General features: G+C 55.6%; 3 protein-coding genes across 3 annotated transcripts; all 3 read left to right on the forward strand.

Moving 5' to 3' along the window:
- Positions 1–2,891: 2,891 nt before the first annotated feature.
- On the forward strand, positions 2,892–7,583 carry LMXM_36_0910 (mitogen-activated protein kinase-like protein; the record flags this gene model as incomplete). Its single annotated transcript, XM_003874387.1, has 1 exon — positions 2,892–7,583. The coding sequence occupies one exon, from the start codon at positions 2,892–2,894 to the stop codon at positions 7,581–7,583; it is 4,692 nt and encodes a 1,563-aa protein (XP_003874436.1).
- A 2,890-nt stretch (positions 7,584–10,473) lies between these two features.
- On the forward strand, positions 10,474–12,216 carry LMXM_36_0920 (RNA editing complex protein MP67; the record flags this gene model as incomplete). Its single annotated transcript, XM_003874388.1, has 1 exon — positions 10,474–12,216. The coding sequence occupies one exon, from the start codon at positions 10,474–10,476 to the stop codon at positions 12,214–12,216; it is 1,743 nt and encodes a 580-aa protein (XP_003874437.1).
- Positions 12,217–17,782: 5,566 nt separating this feature from the next.
- LMXM_36_0930 (putative 40S ribosomal protein S18) lies at positions 17,783–18,244 on the forward strand (the record flags this gene model as incomplete). Its single annotated transcript, XM_003874389.1, has 1 exon — positions 17,783–18,244. The coding sequence occupies one exon, from the start codon at positions 17,783–17,785 to the stop codon at positions 18,242–18,244; it is 462 nt and encodes a 153-aa protein (XP_003874438.1).
- Between the last annotated feature and the right edge of the window lie 735 nt (positions 18,245–18,979).

Below are 18,979 nucleotides of genomic sequence, written 5' to 3' on the forward strand. Positions count from 1 at the left end.
TCTTTTTTTTTTGCTCACTTGTTCTCTTTCTTCTCCGTGTTGCTCTCTCTCTTTAGGTTGCGTGCATATCTCCACCACGGTGTGTGTGTTAGTCCAGGCTTTATTCCACCCCCTCCCTCCCTCCCACCTCTCCCTTTCTGTGTTCTTCTCTTTGGTGTTATTCTGTCGAAATAAACGGGTGACACTGCGCTTTCCTTTGTTTTTTTTGTTTCCCTTTTTTTGTCAATTCTTTTTTTTTCGGGTAGTTTCTTCTACATTGGTGCTTTTCGGTGCGCGCGCGCATGTGTATGGCTCTGCGTGTGTCCTTTAGTTCACACATCCCACAGATTCAGTTGCCAGCACGAAATCGAACAAAAGGAAAGAAGACCACCACAGCAGCCACCTTTGCGATTTTCTTTTTTTTTGAGCGCAACGAAGACTACTTCAACTCAACTCTTCACATTTACTCCCTCTCTCCCTCCCTCCCTCCCTCCCTCCCTTCCTCTGCAGATCAAGATAAAGTTTGAGATACATATATATATATATATATACATATATAGTCATTTATTCGTACTTCAGTCACTGCTCTTCCCGATAGAAAAAGAAGTGCAGTCGGCAATTTTTTCTTTCCTGCCTGTGTGCGTGCGTGAAACTTACGAAGAGCGCTTCTCAAGGGGGATAAGAAAGGCACCCTATATTTTCATCGTGCATCTTTCCTTCGTTCTTCCCTTGCTCTCGCACTTGAACGCGTCGCCCTTCTCCGGTTTGAAGAAAAAAAAAGACGAACAACTATCCTTTTCTGTGGTGCTCTTGCTTACTCGAGCTCGGTAATTTCCTTCAAACTTCTCTTGACATTACTGTTCTTGTTTCTTGTTGTTTGAGCTCCCTTTTCTCGCGAGGAGACGGGGAAAAGGGTACAGTGAGCGGTTTTTTCTTTCTGTGTTTTTGTTTTTCCGATTGTCGTCTCTCTAAGCGTGTGTGAATCTTTGCCCCCCCCCTTTCTTATTTTCATTGCCGTTTGCCTATCCCCGGACTGTAGACGAGGACTTGTCACCCTTGTTGTCTGTGCGTTATGTTCCACGGCTCGCACCCTCTTTCGTCCTCTCAGTTTCTCCCTCACATTTTTTTTTATTTGGTGTGCTTTGTTGAGGTCGGTCAATCTGTTTGCTCATACATTGCGCACTGATTCTCTGTCTTGGGGTTTCGTTACAACAGTGTGTCATCAGTGTGTGGCTTTCTCTCTCTTCGTTTGTGTGTGTGTGTGCTGTTCTTTTGTTCCGTCCTCCTGCATCTTCGTGCGTTTTTTTTTGGCATCGTTCTCTCACAGTATCTCTTTGTTTTATCTTGTTACCCTCCTCGCCTTTTAGTGTATTCATCCCTGCTTCTCGGCGTCGTCGCCTTCGTCGTAGCTCGCTTTTCATCAGAAGTAAGCGCGGAGTCATACCCCCCACGCACACAGTCTGATAAACAGCCACGCTCACATTCGAACGCATTTTTCAACCAGAGAGACAACGCGTTGGGCCACATTCTACGTGCGAGCAACTGTGTGCACGTTCCTCTCCCCATTTGCTTCTGTGTTGGCTGACTCTTGCTTCGTAGACCTGAGACCGCTCAGCCTTTTTTAAGTTCCTTTACCTTACCGCCCTCTTGCTCATTCTCTGTTGACCTTCACCGCGTTCGCGTCCGTCAGCGTGACGCATATCTGGACGATTCACGGGTACCGACGCTCGCAAACTCGCATTGTAACGCACGCTGTCGCCTGTACTTTTCCGAAACATCAAGGGACTATAATCGCTTCAAGACGCGAAAACGCGGTAGCGCCTTGCCAAGAGACTTTCCGTAGGGCTTAGTGCACGTGCTACCACCCATTTTCGCGCTGCGTGGAGACACATCAATACCTTCGCAGAAAACCAATCAAACCGAGAAGGAGAAGCACCAAAAAGCCGAGCGGCACACCGTCTGTGCCAAAACAAAACACAAAAAAAGTGTGGCAACGCCAACAAAGTAGCCACCGAAGCAAAACAGCAACAACTGAGAGACTAACACACTGGAGAGGTGTGCGTGTGTGCGTCTGTGTCTCTGGGACGCGTGCTCCACCGCATCGAAAACGAAAAGAGCAAACATTTTCCTTTTCCTCTCTCTTCTTTGCCTTTTGTTTCTTATTATTATTTCTTTGTGAACCTTTCTCTCACCCTCTCTCTCCCTCTCCTTTTTTTTCTATTGGTGTCGTTTGACGTCTGCATGTTAACGCTTGCCATCCAGCGTGTTTCCTTGGGCTTGTTTTTTGTGGATCGCCTCGCGTCGCACATCCACACACCCCTTTTCATTCCTTAACAAGAAAGAGCAGGAGCAGAAGGGAAAAAAAACAGAAAGGTGTGCTGGTGCTTCGTTCTGCCCTGCCTGTTATTTGTGTGTGTGCTCGTATGACTTTCAGCTCATCTCTCACCACGTGTGTAGTCCCCTCGACCTAGATACTAACGAGATTGGAAACAAACAAAGAAGACGAGACCGCTATTGGTTAGCGCAGCTCGAAAAGACAGCGAACGAAGCGCAAGGAGGAGGTCGTGGATTTATTTTCCACCCTAGAGAAGTACGAATCGACCTGCTCTTGTCTCTGTCTCGCCTTCGTTGCTGATCGCTCTTTTTCCTGCTACACTCGGACGCGTTGGGGCTCAACACAGGGGAATTTATCTTTCGTTCTCTCCTCTCTCTACCCCCTTTTGCTTTCCTTTTTTTTGTGTGTGTGATTGTGCTTTGTTGGTGGGTCTGCCAGTCTTTTTTTGTTTGTGTGTTTACATCAATCGTGTCTTCGTTTCATTGTCTACCTTCCCGCCGCGTCCACGCCTTGCTCTCGCCATTTCTTTTCGTTTTACCGTCTGGACACTTGCTGCTTTTTGTTTTGGATCCGAAAGATGCCTAGTAGCAGTAGCGCGACGGAGCCGAAGCCGGAGGCTACTCAGGGGATCAAGCTGCCAGATTGTGCACGCCAGCCGCAGCAGCGGGACTCCACAGCCGCAGACGCTCTCCACTCGGAGTTCAAGGACAGAAATCCACTGGTGCTGGTGCAACCTCCCTGCCCAATTCTCTGCTCCGAGCACGAGCGGAAGATGCGGAGCTGTTTTAAGTCGTGTGTTGTGTCCCCGCCGCGGCAGCACCAGCGCATTGGCGACGTAGTTGGGTTCAAAGTGCCCGACCTCTTAGCCGGCTGGAACCTGCCACGGTGCAGCAGCGCACACCGTTGCGTTCGTGCAGCGGGCGCTGTCGTCACTGTGGAGCCTCAGCCCTCATCCCCCGCGGACACGACCACCAGGTGCCCTGCGGGCACCCCGGCCTGCGCTAGTTCCCCGACGCAGGGCCCCGATGGCGAAGATGGGGTGATTGTCGTCAGTGAAGCCGACCAACCGGCGAGCTTAGTGAACCTGCGCCGCAGATACAGCAAGGAAAGTAAGACCGCGGTGACTGGTGAGGATGGCGTCCTCCTCAGCGAATACGAAGAGGACCCGGCGGACGCGGCCGTTCGACAAACGCTGGCGCGCGTGCGGAACAAGAACTGTGTTCTACTGATTGTCCTGCTAGTGATCATCATTGTGCTGGCCGTCGCAGGCGGAGTGGGCGTGGGCTTTGTGAACAAACACTATACTACGCTGACGCATCGTATGCATTTGGAATCCGGAGAGCGTGTCGTTCTGAACAGCTCCATCATGCTTCTGAAGAATTACCATGAGACGCTGCGGGCGGACGCGCGCAATCTCCTGTCCTTTGTGCGCTCCTCGATGGCCGACAGGAAACCGGAGAGCATAGCGGTAGTGCAGAATATACTGTATCTTCCCTTTTTCGATGCGTGGAGTACGTGGCTGTACTCCTCTCAGGTTCCATCGACGCACTCAATTTACGTATCCATGTGCGGGGAACCACTGATCACCACCGCGGACTGCCCTGTCATGGCGCTCACCATTGTGTGCATGCCGAACACCGTGCAGGCGAGCTGCTTTTACATGCGTTCGGACGAATTCAACAGCTCGCAGATGATCGTCAATCACATCGACGTCGACGAGTTCGGGATTCCACGGATAGGCTCTTTTTTCAAATACGTGCCGCTGAAGGTGAGGTACGCATACAACCAGACCAACAACAACTATGGCTATTTCCTTGATTCAGACTGCGTCACCTTACTCGACGGTAAGGCGCACACCACTCTGACCATTCGGCGGCAGAGCGTCATGGACGGCCTCCTAATCGTCTGCGACGCAAGTAGTTTCTTTGAGCGTTGGTTTCAGAGGTTCGAGAGGGGGCTGCAGAAAAAGAAAGACAGCTACTCCGTGCTCTTCATCAACGATGGCACAATTCTGGCGTACGACTGCAGCAACCAGCTTGGCGGTGGAGAAGCCGTAGCCCCGAGGAGTGGGGGAGTTGCGCCGCCCACAGTGCGTGAATGCGGGGTTGTGGGAAAACATATGATAGATCACATGGTGGACACCTTCACAGTGGCAATGCAGCGACACAAGTTGTTCTGGCGAGAAGCGTTCGCGAGTAAGGATGTGTCTCTCACGGAGAGGGTCAGTGACCACATTGTTGTCTATCAGGACTTTTTGAGGTTTCTCGTGGACGAAGACAAGCCCCAAGCCATCTTCATTGCAGCGTACGCTGTGCCACTGGACACCTCGCTGGGCCGCGACGGTTTTGTGCAGATTTCCATCTGCGTTGTCATCATCATCATCTGTATGTTCCTCCTCGGCGGTGTTGCTATGGTGGCCGTGAATCAGATGATGCACGTGGTGGAGGTCATTTCGCAGCTCTCCACGCACGCGGCCACGTATGACACGAAGCGGATGCGCAGGGTGCTCGATCGCCAAAAGCCTGGCATGCTTGCTCGTATCATCACGTCCGCTGATATTATCAACTGCGAGTTCCAGCACATCCTAACGAACCTGAATGCCTATCGTCCGTTTTTGCCCCAGTCGCTGCTCACAAAGAGCAGCTACTCCTTCTCCGACGAGCCGCTGGAGCGGCCGAACCTGCGGCGCCACGACGTGGCCCTGGACGCCAACGCCGCGGACGACTTTGCTGTCGGCGAGAACGGGGTGCCGGCCAAAACGCTGCCGCGGTTCCACCTGAAGAACACCCTCGAGGGGAGCGTTGGGAACCCAGTCGAGAACTTGCGACTCCTGCAACGTGGTTTTCACCGAACGAAGTCGACGATTCTCGTCGTCAGTCTCTCGAACGTCGCCCTGGACGCGGGTGACTCAGTGGACGTGGTGAACCTGTTTGTGCAGACGGTGCTGAATCATGCGGCGAGCGCCAACGGCGTTGTGGAGGTCATCGAGTTCCAAAAGATTGTCGTCTCCTTCAACTCACATTTTCCAGTGCCGCGGCATCAGGAGAAGGCCTGCCTCTGTGCACTCGCGATCCGCGAAGAGTTCCGCGACAGGGGTTGCAACGTTAGCATAGGCATCGCGTCGGGGTACAACTACGTCGGCACCACTGGCACGGAGCAGCAAAAGGCGCGTGTCATCATGGGCGAGAGCGTGGTGGTGGCACAGTCGCTGACGAGCCTCAAAACCTACCTCGGGTGCTCCATCTTAGCCACCGACCAGGTGGTCTTTGAGGCCCTTGTGACAGCGGTGGCGGTGGATGTGGTGCAGCTGTACTACGAGCATAACCATCAGTGGGTGCAGTACGGTGTGTCTGAGATCATTGGGAACCGATACGCCGTGCTTTCTCCAGATATGCAACTCGTCAAGTCTGTCTTTAAGCTGGTGCGCTACCGCCAGGCAGAGGAGGCACTGGAGGCGGTGCGGAGGTACATGGACGGCGCAGCCGAGCGACGCGAGACGCCCTCGTGGCCGGTGCGTCGCATTCACGCTCTGGTGGAGCGCCAACAACTGTTGATCAAGAGCGGCTATCGACGACAGCGCCTTCAATGGCAGGCCCTCGAGGGCGATGAGATTATCATGAACCACCTCTCCGAGGAGAATCAGTCATACAACTCGAAGCGGCAGCCCCGCCTCATGACCACTGTCAGCATCGCCACAGTGGACTCCTTTGCCACATTGGCGACCCATGGCAAAACGATCCCCTGCGAGTTCGGCTATGTCTCCAGCGACATATTTAACGCCGGCAGCGAGGCGGAACTCGCGCGAGCGTTGGTAGGGGAGCAGTCGAAACTGAGCATGTCGCGGCGGCATTTAGCGGCGGTGTCGAGCTCATGCTTCATCGAAGATGCCCTCTTTCCAGTTTTTACCGTCAGGAGCAGCGACGGCGACGAGGAGGAGAGGTCGCAAGGCTCATTGAGGTTGTCGTCGCAGCATGAGCGCGGCACCGATGACAACGCGGAGGCCGCTGGTGCGGACTCCGAAGAAATGAGACCAGTGCTGGTGGTTGGGCCACAAACACTGCCCAGCGAGGAGCGTCACGATGTGCGTATCGGCGCTCTACTGCCGTCAACCACAGTCACCACTTCACCACCGTTTCTACCGTCGCATGGCATTGAGTATCCATGCCCCACGTCCGGCATCTCTTCGATGCTGTCGAAAGGTCGCCGTCACCCGTCGCTGGACCGCCAGCGTCACATCGCGGCGACACCCCTGCACGGCTGTACTTTTCACACGGGTGCCTATGTGACGTCCGGTGCGCTCGGGGGCGACAGTGGAGGAAGGCCTCCTATTGCTGCTTCCCCCGCTACTACCAGCGCTGGCAACCTTGGCCGCACAGCGGACTCGGCGCTCAAGCAAAGCAGTGAGAACGTCGCGAGTTTGGCGAAGATGCACTGTGCCTACAAACTGCCGCAGCGTATCGTGTCGGTCAACGGTCAGGTGTTTCACCGCACCTCGCAGCTTGTGGGGCGCGGGTCCTTTGGAGAAGTGTACCTCTCCATATCGGAGACCGGATCCCTGGGCGCGATGAAGGTGTTTCCGCTGAGCGACAACAACGCTCCGCAGCTCATCCGCGAGGTGGAGACGCTATCGCAGATGCGGCACGAGAACATCGTCGGCTACGACTGCTGCGCCGTGCAGGACAATTTCTTCTTCATTATTTGTGAATATTTGGCTGCCGGCACGCTTGGTTCTCTCATTCAGAAGCTCGGGGTCATCCCGGAGCGGGCGGCGCGCAAGTACGCATGCGACATGCTCTTCGGGCTCGGCTACCTTCACCAGCACTCATGGCTGCACTGCGACATCAAGCCGGAGAACATCCTCGTGACCTCTGACGGCACTTGCAAGCTGGCAGACTTTGGTGCCGCCTCACTGGGGCGTAGCTTGATGGACGCGGTTTCCGTACGGGGGACGCCGCGTTTTTCGGCTCCAGAGGCTATCCTGGGGACGTGGAACCAGCAGGCGGATATCTACAGCTTCGGGATCACCGTCGCTCAGATGGTGACGGGTGTCCACCCGTGGCACAACTACACAGAGCCCGACCACCTGTTCGTCGCGCACTACGCGGGTGAAATACGGCACAGTCTACAGACGGGCACCCTGTGCGCAATGCAGCCAGACCTACCAACGAACCTGCAAGACAAGGAACTGCAGAGCGCCATCCATCGCTGCTGCGAGTTCGACCCTACTCGGCGCCCGACAGCGGAGGAGTTGGTGACGCTGCTGTCGTAGTTGCCGGAGCTCTTCTCCCCTTCTTTTTCGTTTCTGTTGGATGATGTAAAGAAAAAAACGCCCATTGAGCGCGATGTCTCGTCGGCGTTCGCGTGTCTTCTTGCATGTCTGTGTATGTGTTCTCTGTATGTGTACCCTCCTGTGCCGTTTCTTCTGTCGCTCTCTCCATGTTCCCTCCTCCTCTTCTCGCTATCACTCTTTTCCAGACTCGCCCTCTGCACTCTGAGCGTGCATTCTGTTGTAGTTTTGTTGCCTCGTCGGTCTCACCTCCTTGGGCGATGTCATCCGGATATACGAAACCCAGAGGGCAAGCAGATTTTCCCATGTCTATTTTAGCAGACACACAGCTGCCGACGCCCTCTACAAACCTCCATGGCATTTTTGGTAGAAACCCACGTAGGGTTGGGGTGGGTGGAAGGACGGCAGGTTGCGTGGAGTGCTCAATGGTGCTGTGATTGTCCAGACAGGCGTTTCGTGTGTGCGCGTGGGTTTCTTTCGCAATTCCGTGCACCAGAATCTCGTCGGCGGCACTTCCAAGAGAGATTTTTTTTTCTATTGTTGCTGCCTCTCTCGCTCTCTGCGTGTGTGTGTGTGGGGAGGGGAGGGGGAGACGCCATCCTCTCTGGGCTTTTTCTATTTTCATTGGTGAAGCTTTTTTTTTCGTGGTCTACGGACGCTTTCATGGTCCTCTGCCCCGTGACGGCGGGAGAGGGGGAGAGGGCGGGGTCGTGGAGAAGGGGCTCACACCCCTCTCCGTGCGAGGGTATAATGCAGCGACCCACTACCCGCTCTCCTGTGTTGTGTATGTGAGAGAGAAGCCAGGCAGTCCTCCCCTCCCCCATCCCTGCCAAATTGCCGACCCACTTCTGGTGATGACAGGGTCAAGCAGCCATGGGCGTGCGGAGGTGAGGGCGATGTATCGCTACGGATGTTGGCGTTCGGGTCCCGGAGAGCGTTGCGTCGGAGGGCGCTGCGAGGGTGCACACGCTTGTACCATCCACGTGATGGGGCAGAGCGTCAGCGTGACTGAAACGTAACCCACCGCAGACGCGCACCGCTTCGTGGCGACCGGCACCATGGGAACGGGTGTGATGCGATGACCGAGTCCGCGCATTTGCTGTAGCGCGTGTGGCGACGGCCGCTTCTCACCATGTGGAGGGGGGCTGTGACGGGCAGAGGTAGGGTGTAACTCGTCTCGGGTTTCATGGAAAGGGACGAGCACATTAATACTTCTTTCTCGCGGCTGCTGCTTTCTCCCCATTGAAGCCTCCCTACCTCTTGCGCACATGTCGGTCTCACCAAATACGAGACCCGGACGCAGTTGGAGTGAGTGGTAATTTTGAGGGCGTGCGAAGAGCGAGATGGGCATGAATCACGGCACCAGTGTCCACTGATGTCGCTCGCGACCGCGAAAGAGGATGCAGAGTGCGCAAAAGAACTCACGTTAGGACCAGGTCGCGAGGCACACCCGGATGGTGTTACGTATACCTTTTCCTTTGCATCTTGTCCACTAGACGCTGTATCCCGTGATCGCGCTCTCGCCTCACGGTGTATCTGTGCGCAGACGCAGTCGCAGTGCCTCTTGTCGAACCCTCACCTTCGTCGCCCCATTTATGTTTCAGCCTGTTTACTCTTAATCGTTGTGTTCCCCTGAACGGCTCATGTCGAGGCGGCCTCCGTCTCGGTTTGCGCGCTTGGGAGAATGTGTATTTCAACCCCGCACCGACCAACTTCTTCCCCCTTGTGCCTGTAGGGGGACACTCCTCTTCGACGCTTTGGTGCTCAACACAGGTTCCCGCTGCAGCCTCGTCCTCTGCGCATTTGACGCGCTCCTGCGTTCGCTAGTACGAATCTATTCGGGTGTGTCTGTCCGGTACTCTAATGAGTGCAGCCGCGGTTCCGCAATGGCAACTGCACTGCCACTCTGTCGGCCAAAGGCGACTGAGAGAGAGACCCGCACTGCTTTTTTTCTTCTGGCGAATGACAAGGACAGCGCGACTATACTACCAGGCGCAAACGAAACGCTAAGACAGCACCGCCGTTCAAATGTGCAGGCCAACAAGAAACAGACACACCCACACCCGCCCACACTGGAAAGACCGAATAAAGCGCACGCGAGGGGCAAACAATGCCCACCGACACTCCATCTGTATGCTGTAGCCCTCTCAGGGTGAGAGCGTGTGCGGCGCAAACGGCGGAGAAATAGAACGTCGTCGAGTGAAAATGAGAAGATGAGAATGGCTGCGATGCTGATGTCGCATGCGCTGCGGATGACGTAGAAGGCTCCACCTCATTTCTCATGCTGTTTTCCCCTCCCCCACCATCCCATACCGATCTCTCGCTTTTCTGTTCACTCTGTCTACCTCTTCGGCTATCTTCGTTGCCATCCTCCCTCGTCCATTGTCCCGGAGGGAGGGATCTACGAACACACAACTTTTACAGACCGAAGGTGCCCCATTGCACCTGCACTACCGCCAGAAGCTCTATCGCGAGCGCCTCAGACACGCGCTGGGAGCGTGGTCGTGTGTGCGCATGCACGGCGGTCCGGCGGTGATCGCAAGGCGGAGCTGCTACTGCTCACACGTTTCCTATACCTCCCCTCGTCATCTTTCCTTTCTCAAGCCTGAAGGGCTGCACGAAGACTGATTCGATTGTGCGATTTGAGGCGGAAGGAGGGGTGCTGCCTCTCTCCCTGCCCCCCAAAAAAGTTGTGCAGCCCTGAATGTACTCTCTTGCGCAGCCGATGCGTCTTTACCACACTTCTGTGTGGCGAGCGCTTTGCCATATCCCTGATACTTTGCGCATACATCATCGTCACTTGGTTTCGGTGACATGTTCATCGTCATCGCAGCCAACGCCACGTGAGGTCACGAAGCTTTTTTCCAGCCCCATGGTGCAGGAGTGGTGTGTGAACGCTGCTCAAGAGGCGGTCATCTCCCGGAAAGCCATCAGTCAAGCAGAGCGCATTGTGACCGAGGCCGACGATCCGCGCTCCGATAAGCGGTACTTCTACGACAGTGATGCCCGACTCTGCCTTGTGTGCAACGCGCGTCTGGAGGGCAGCTACAGCACGCACATCCACAGCGTCGACCACATACCGCGCGTTGCACTATTGAAGCGCACGATTGGTATGATTCTCACGTTTCTTGAGCAGGCCACCTCATCACCGTCGCTGCCGTCGGAGTCGGACCAGCCCAACTCGTCGGCTGAGAGCAAACGCTTCTTAAGGACAGTGTCAAGTCACACAGCAACGCCTGCCGCCCCAGCCCCTTCTTGCTTCCATGCCTTGTATGCTGAGTCGCCGCTGTTCGCTGAGGACGGCGTGCCAAGTCGCGCTCTTCTCTACAACCGTCCGCGCACACTGCGCGAGTTTGACCTGGTAGATGTGATCATGCGACGCTGGTGGAACAACTTGCATAATCCACCACCTAGGCGGGGCAGTCTTTCCTTTGACCGTCTCCTCTCGCTTTCCTCGACTGAACTGCGGATGCGGCGATGGCGGGTGCGCTACCTACTCTACTTTCTCAAGTCGCGTGGGGTTCTTCGCTCTTGTCTCTCAGTGAGGTCTGACCAAGCGAATGAGGCGCCGCCCCCCAACGAGCGTATTCATCGTGGTGAAGCCTTTGAGCGGCTCGAGATGGTGGGCGACTTTTTCTTCAAGAGCCTCACCCCCGACCGAATGCACACCGTCTTCCCGGCTGATGAGGGTGGACTGACGGCTGAACTCCAGTACTTTGAGCGCGTTTTGGATTCGAATCACGGTCTGCTGGCCATCTACGACTATCTCGGTCTGGATGACATAGCCGGCTGCTTTCTAGCTAACAACAAGGCAAAGGCGGACGTTGTAGAGGCCGTCATTGGTGAACTGAAGGTTCTGTTGTGGTCGACCGAGGTGGTGTGGGGCATGGAGTACTACGCCCTACCTGGGGAGCGCGCCACGCATGTCTACCTGCGAGCGTTGGTGGCGCACACCATCGCCGAGCTGGGGCACACGGTGCTGATGTGGCAGCTGGGGAGTACACTACGCAATTGTCGCGACTTTATTCTCAAGCACACCGTGGAGGAATACTTGGGCGTCGAGAAACGGAACGAGCGTCGTGCAAAGAGGGGAGGTGACGAGTGCGACATCGCCTCGGGCCTTCCCAAGTACGCACTGCTGCCGCCGTTGCTCGCGTGGGATCGGCGCCGCCCGGACGTGTCGGTGCGGAGGTGTCAGGTGCCGTTCGCGGGGAAACTGTCTCGAAGCAGCATACCGCCTTCTCCTCAAGACCCGCTTCGCAAACTCGCCCCGACTGCAAGCTGTATTCCGGAGGCTATTCGGCATCACTACGCCGTCGGCCAAAAAAAGTGGAGTTCAAGCGCCTGTAAAACAGCCATTCAAGCCCTATGTGGCTCCCTCACACAAACTGCGCTGCAGCCTGACAGCGGTCACACCGCTGACGCTCTATCGTCGAACCCAAAGTGTCCATCTTTGCCCCTTTCTCCAGGACCGCAGCCGTCCCCAACCACGCTGGTGTGCGGGGACGTCCCTCGCAGTGTGCTACGAGCTTTGGTGGCTGCGAATTGCGTGGTGATTCGTAGCTCGTCCCCGCCCCTCGCTAGAACCACGTCGACTAGGAGGCTGGCCGGGTAGCACTGCTGCACCCTTTCGCTCGAACATTTTGGGGTACGGCGTCCCCTTTTGTCCTTGCGAGCAGGGACTTTGTATTCGCATTGCACGTGTTTGCGACGGCGAAGAACGGAGATGAAAGGAAACTCCAACTGACCAGCACGGCACCGTGTGCGCGGAGCGGTGGAAAAGGAGCGGAAGGCAGTGCAAACGGTACTCCTTTCTGTAAGCGTATACGTCTATATTTATGTATGTGCCTCTCGATCTTTCCTGAGTTGCGTCGTCTCTCACAGCCGTCGTGTGCCCGGTGCTCCTCGCAGTGTAAAGCGGACTGTGACCTCTTCCTCACCCACAAAGACAAATACACAAAACAGGGTCTGGTTCCCAAAGCCCTCGAAGACAGCTCTCTTTGCTCTGGGGAAGCGAAGGGGGTGTGTCAGCCGTTGCCACTTGCAGAGGCCCCCCCCCCCACACCTGCCATCCTTGTCTGCATGCTCATTTGCACCTCTCTCTATCTTAGGCTGACTCCGCGCCTCGCCATCGTCGGCCTGCTCCTCAATGTTTATCGCTCATTTCGTCATGCTTTCCCTCCTACCACCCTCGGTCTCCTTGCCTCTCTCTCATGGCTGTGTAGCGCATCCCTGCTATCGAGCTCTCCCACGGACGTTCTCTCTCTCTCTGGTCACTTGCATTCCTTTCGCGCGCCTGCCCCATCACTCGAATCTTTCTCACGCCGCCCTCACGTTTTATCTTCTCTTTCCTCCCTCGCCCCTCCGTCTGTCTAGAACCGAACGATTCACACGCACACGCCCACAGACGCCAACGTTCAGGCCCTTCGTTACCGTTATTTTTCATACACTGAACTGCCCGCACGCCCACTCGCATTCGCATTCGCATCCTCTTCGCCACGAAGATCGGCGTGTCTCTCTCCCGTTTTTCTTTTTCCCCGTCTTCTTCGCTGCGGGGTTTTGTCTGCTCCGTCAGTGCCGTCCACGCCGCCGTTTTTTGCAGTTGATCAGTGTAAGCGAGGAGGCTCGCACGAACACGAGCCGCTCCTCAGGCCTGCGCCCCTCTCCCGTCTCCCTTTCTTTCCCTCTGCGGTTGAGGCCCGCCTGTGGCTCCCGCTTTGTCTCGTCGGCCTCCTTCTCACGTTTTTTTTCTATCCGTTCTCGCTTTTATTTTCCCCTTTCTCTGTTGCTTTTCCAGCGGCTGCTCATCTACGCAGCCAATCACCTCCCAACTCATCATCTCTCTCTCCCCCGGCACTCTTCTCAGCTTTCGCTCTCTAACAGTCTCAAAGCACACAAGCAGACGAAAAACGCATGCGCCACAATGAAGGTCCCTCTTCAGCCTACGCTTTTCGTTTGCCTCTTCGGCACGTTGTCCGCGCTCGTCGCGTTCGTGCTCATCTTGGGATCTGCTGACACGTCGAGTGTGCTGGCAAGCCAGCGAATGGCACGCCTGTGCGGTAATATGGGATCCTGCATCCGTATCAACTCTGGCCCGGTCGAGTCTATTCTCATCGGCAACATTGTCTTTGACCAAGACACAGTGGGTGATGTTATCAAGCGTATTCCGCACTGGTTCGGCCATCAGACACGCCCGCTTGCCCTCATCATGCACAATGTGCCGTTAAAGGAGGACCTGACACTGAGCGCGCAAGGGGTGTCGGTTGCCTCTTACATTTCCCTTGCCTCGACGAAGGAGGTGCGCGTCGAGGCGGTGGCGTGAGCGCCGCGCTCTGCTATGGCCGGAACGTAAGCACCGCAAGAAGCTTGGTTGCGTGTCTGTCAATTGACGAAAAATGCACCCGCATCCTATTTCTCTGTTTTTACGGGCGTGTGTGTGTTCTCTCGCTTTTCGTCTTGTTGTGCTGCACACCGTTTTCACGATCAGCCGTGCCAGCTGTGGAGAAACAGGTTGCATGACCAACAATTTTGCAGATGAGCGAAGGGTATGTGGAGGTGTCACCTTTCAGCGTCACGACGAGCCCTCGCCCCTTCTCTAGTCCTATGGGAGGCCTTGTTCTTTACAGCTGATTGCATAGAAGGGGCCTTGCCTCTCGCGACTCGTGCTTCCTCCTCCACTGAAGGTGGAAGAGTAGACACCGACACAGAGCAGCAGCCGGAATGAACGTCCCGTGTGGTGTCGGTCCGCCTGTCTGCTTTCCATTTGGAGGACGGGGCGCTCGTTTCGCTGTTGTGTGCTGTTCTCTGCCTTTCGTGCTTCGTGCGATTTTGCAGGTTTTTCCGCTCTTTCGCTTTCATGGTTCTCTGCCCCGTGACGGCGGGAGAGGGAGAGAGGGCGGGGTCGTGGAGAAGGGGCTCACACCCCTCTCCGTGCGAGGGTATAATGCAGCGACCCACTACCCGCTCTCCTGTGTTGTGTATGTGAGAGAGAAGCCAGGCAGTCCTCCCCTCCCCCATCCCTGCCAAATTGCCGACCCACTTCTGGTGATGACAGGGTCAAGCAGCCATGGGCGTGCGGAGGTGAGGGCGATGTATCGCTACGGATGTTGGCGTTCGGGTCCCGGAGAGCGTTGCGTCGGAGGGCGCTGCGAGGGTGCACACGCTTGTACCATCCACGTGATGGGGCAGAGCGTCAGCGTGACTGAAACGTAACCCACCGCAGACGCGCACCGCTTCGTGGCGACCGGCACCATGGGAACGGGTGTGATGCGATGACCGAGTCCGCGCATTTGCTGTAGCGCGTGTGGCGACGGCCGCTTCTCACCATGTGGAGGGGGGCTGTGCCACGGCCGTCGAGTGGCGGAGTGGCGTTGTGCTTCATGTTATAGGGAAGAGTGAACACGCGAACGCACATATTGCGCTCCGTGTGCTGAGGTGTGTGCGCCGTCTTTCATGTTGTTCTACACTGCCGTAACAGCAAGGTCTCTCGAGGACAACGAGGACTCACCTTGTCCCATACTCCCCACCCCCTCCTACTTATATCGCCTTGGCCTTTCGAGTAAGGATCCCCTTTTGGAAGTTTTTTTTTGTTTCTGTGCCATCGGTCGAGTGTGAGTGGTGCGTGCAGCTGCCTCCCTCCTCCTCTACCGCGCCTCCCCGGCCAGCTCGATGAGTGCTGACTTTACATAGTTATATATACATGCGTGCGTGAATCCGTGTTTCTTCCGCTTCCGGTCGTTTTGTCGCTGTGGCTCGTGTGCCTTTCCTCGTTCTAACCACCTACCCGTGACGTTTTTATCCATCTACTGGATATGTCCCGAATGCGCTCTCGGAGCTGTATGTCATGCCGCTTCCCCTTCTCTCACCTCTACGTACGGCAATCCCCCCTTTAGTTCTCAACATTTCCCAGCAACGAGAAGGTTCGGTAGCCAAAGAGGAAAAAAAGGGCGTTGAGCGGCGCTCCATTGGAGGGCGTTTGCTGCGTTAAGCAGGTGCGACCACTCACAACGTGAGACACCCTCAAAGGACTGGATGAAGAGACGATTGCCGTGTCTACATCTTACGCCGTGATGAGCTTCCCTACTCTTCGCTTTCCGAGAGGGGGAGTGGAGGTGGGGAAGTGTGGTGCGGCAAGTCGGCGACATTTCACATCAACAGCATGAACAACGACAAAGATTATAGTGGACCCGCTTCTCACTGTAACTCTATATATTTATATGTGCCCTTCACTCGCTTTTACCTATGATTTTCTAATGGTCAAGTTCCCGAGGGAATGCACGCCACCGCCACCCCACCCCTTCCTCTTCCTCCTCTGCCATTTTTCTATGGGCACCAACGCTGTCGTTTGTACGAGTGCTTGGTTTTTTTTCACCCTTTTTTGACTATTTGGCGTCAGTCTCCCTCTCTCCGTGCGAGTGCAGGTGTGTGTGTGTGTGCTCTTGTCGTGGCTTAATCAGCAAGTCGCATGCGCAGTGGGGCGAAGGAGCGAGAATCACAACGCCGCGCTTGGTTTGGTTGGGTTGATGACGCTGTCGCGACGTTTGTTTCTGTTGCAGTCTCGTGGACTACTCCGCTGCTTGTGTTCTCGGACCTTTTACTGATCTCGACCTCGCAGTGACATGTGTCCTCCACAGCGACGCACATCCACACGCACCGTCTTTTCTCTCTTGTTTGTGCCGTACCCGATGGCTCCCTCTCCTCCTGCTCCCTGCCTTTTGAGGGATGAAGGAGAGCCCCATCTCGGGTCATGGCGAAGTGCGAGAGCAAGAGAAGTTTGGCGAGGCTCAGGCGGATGTGTAAAGATGGGGAAAAAAATCGCTTTTTGTCGGACCCGTCCTTTTCCCTTTTGAAAAGCGAAGCGTCACCTTTCCCGCATTGTGTTTTTTTTTTTTGCTTTCGCCAAAACGGTGTTTGTGTCTGTCTGCACGCGCGTGGGGAACTCCCGTTCTCTCTATTGTCACCACACTTCCTTTCCGGTAAGCGAGTGGGGAGGTGCTGTGAGAGCCCACTCGCCCTCGACAGCGAAATTTTCGTTACAATTCGTTTGTCGTTCTGCTCTCGCCTTTTTTTCTTCACGGCCTTCAAAGATGCTGACTCAGTCCTTCTATGTCGGGGTGTAACGGTCTGTATAGGTGCATGGACACGCGTGTGTGTGCGTGCATGTTATTCCTTCTCGAACCCCCTTCCGTTCCACTGTTATACCCTTCGCAGCTTCCTTTTTTTTTGTTGCGAGTCTCTTCCTCTCGGAGTGGTGGTGATGAGGGGAGGGACTGTAACGGAATATGTACGGGAAGGTATCTTTCAATTTAGCAGGGAGAGTGGGACTGCCGAAGAGTCCCGTTTGCCTCGTGCAGTATCTTCTGGTGGCTGCTGCGTTGGCGTTCTCTGCTCTGACGGCAATGGTAAAGGACATGTCGCACACACACAAAAAACGAAAAACACAAAGAAAAACGGACTTCATTGCCCAATGGCATGGTGCGCAGAAGTCGAGCGTCATGGAGGCAAAACGATGTTCATGGAACGCGACAGCGCGCACAGCTGCAGAGGCGATGAGGGCTTGAAGGACGGTGAAAAGAAAAAAAGAAATTGATGACACTGAAAGCGGAACGAAAAGCGAAAGGGGTGAAGTAGTTTGTTAGGACCAACATGAACTCAGAGACAACAAACTGCTCATGCAGATGCAGGCGCCGTGTAGCGTCGCCTTCGTCGTACTGTCGCATAGGAAACGAAGAGGTCACGTGAAATCGTTTCCAGCACTGCTGTAGGATTTGTTTAGATATCAGTATCCCTTGGAGCACAGACGCACACATGGGATTGCCAGTGGAGGTGACGGTGATTCCACTCCGGTAACAGTTGATGTCGTCCCTGTTTTCAACACTCTGACCATCTCAGCTGAACTACAGAGCACCACCTCGGTTGCCAAGAGGTGTGTAGAAGCGCTTCCACGGCTCTGCACCCTTCCTACACCTGCAGTACGCTCGCATGTCCGCATGCTCATCAAGGCTTTCTCCACCCTGGTCTCCCTGCTTCTCGTTTCTGCTACACGCCACGGTGTGCGACAATACCGCGCATCCTCAACTACACCTTCCTCCTCCGACACCTCTGTGCACAACACATGACACTGTCTTGTTTTCTGTCCTTTCGTGCAACCCTCCCTGACACTGCGCGCAGAGTCTCCAAGGATGTCTCTGACGCTTATCCCTGATCACTTCCAGCACATCGTGCGTCTGCTCAACACGAATGTGGAGGGCAAGCGCAAGGTGGCGTTCGCGCTGCGCATGGTGAAGGGCGTTGGTATCCGGTTTGCCTACCTGGTGTGCAAGAAGGCCGGGATCGACGTGGAGCGCCGCGCCGGCACTCTGACCGCGGAGGAGCTGGAGAAGATCGCCGAGATCATTGCCGACCCCGCGAAGTTCAAGATCCCGGACTGGTTCCTGAACCGTCAGCGCGACCCCAAGACCGGCAAGACGGAGCACCTATCCAGCTCGATGGTGGACACCCGCCTGCGCGACGACCTTGAGCGCCTGAAGAAGATGCGCGCGCACCGTGGTGTGCGTCACGCCTACGGCCTCCGCGTCCGCGGCCAGCACACGTGCACGAGTGGCCGCCACGGCAAGACGGTCGGTGTCTCTCGCGGCAAGTAAGCTCGGTGGTGTGCAGCGCGTGCGGCTCCTCTTCGGCCCCTTATCTGCTGCCGGGCCACCCCCCCCCCCCCCCCCACAAGGCCGCCTGCTCCACGTCGCGTTTGCCAGCGTTAACGGCGACTTTGACGGGAAGCAGGTCTGCGTTGACTTTTCGGTTTACGGGGACAGAGCTAGGGATGGAGTGACCGCGCTGAGGTTTGCGGTACTCTGTGCAGTCGACAGCGCATCTTTGGTTACGTTTTTGTTGTTTTTAATTTTACCTCTTCTTTCATTCGACCACGACGACATGACATTCAATACGTAGAAGCCAGCAATACCCGTGCACGTACATGCAGTGGAGGCCCATGCCCAGCAAACCCTGTGCTTGCATCGGCGTCTGACAAATTCGTGGTTGCTTCTGTGTAGCTGCCGTGGTACCTTTGCACCCTCTCGTCCTCTTCTGACTCTCGCTTTCCTTCTCTCTTGTCTCCTGTGCTGCACTGCGGATTATTAGCCTCGCATGCGCGCGAAAAAAATTCGCTTCCACGTCGCATGCAGTGCAGGGGGAGAGAGAGAGGTTAGCATTGTCAGAGGCCGAATTCGGTGTACCACCAGGTAGATAACCGCGCCACGCCGCTTTTGGTGACACGTCGGAACGCTTAGGCGTTCAGAAGAACCTTGTTGTTGTGCTCCGTGAAGCGCACCCAGCACAACGAAGCTGCTCCACCGGCTGCCATCTCTACCGCGTGCTTTCAC

Source organism: Leishmania mexicana, chromosome 20, assembly GCF_000234665.1.
Source record: "Leishmania mexicana MHOM/GT/2001/U1103 complete genome, chromosome 20".
NCBI lineage: Eukaryota > Euglenozoa > Kinetoplastea > Trypanosomatida > Trypanosomatidae > Leishmania > Leishmania mexicana.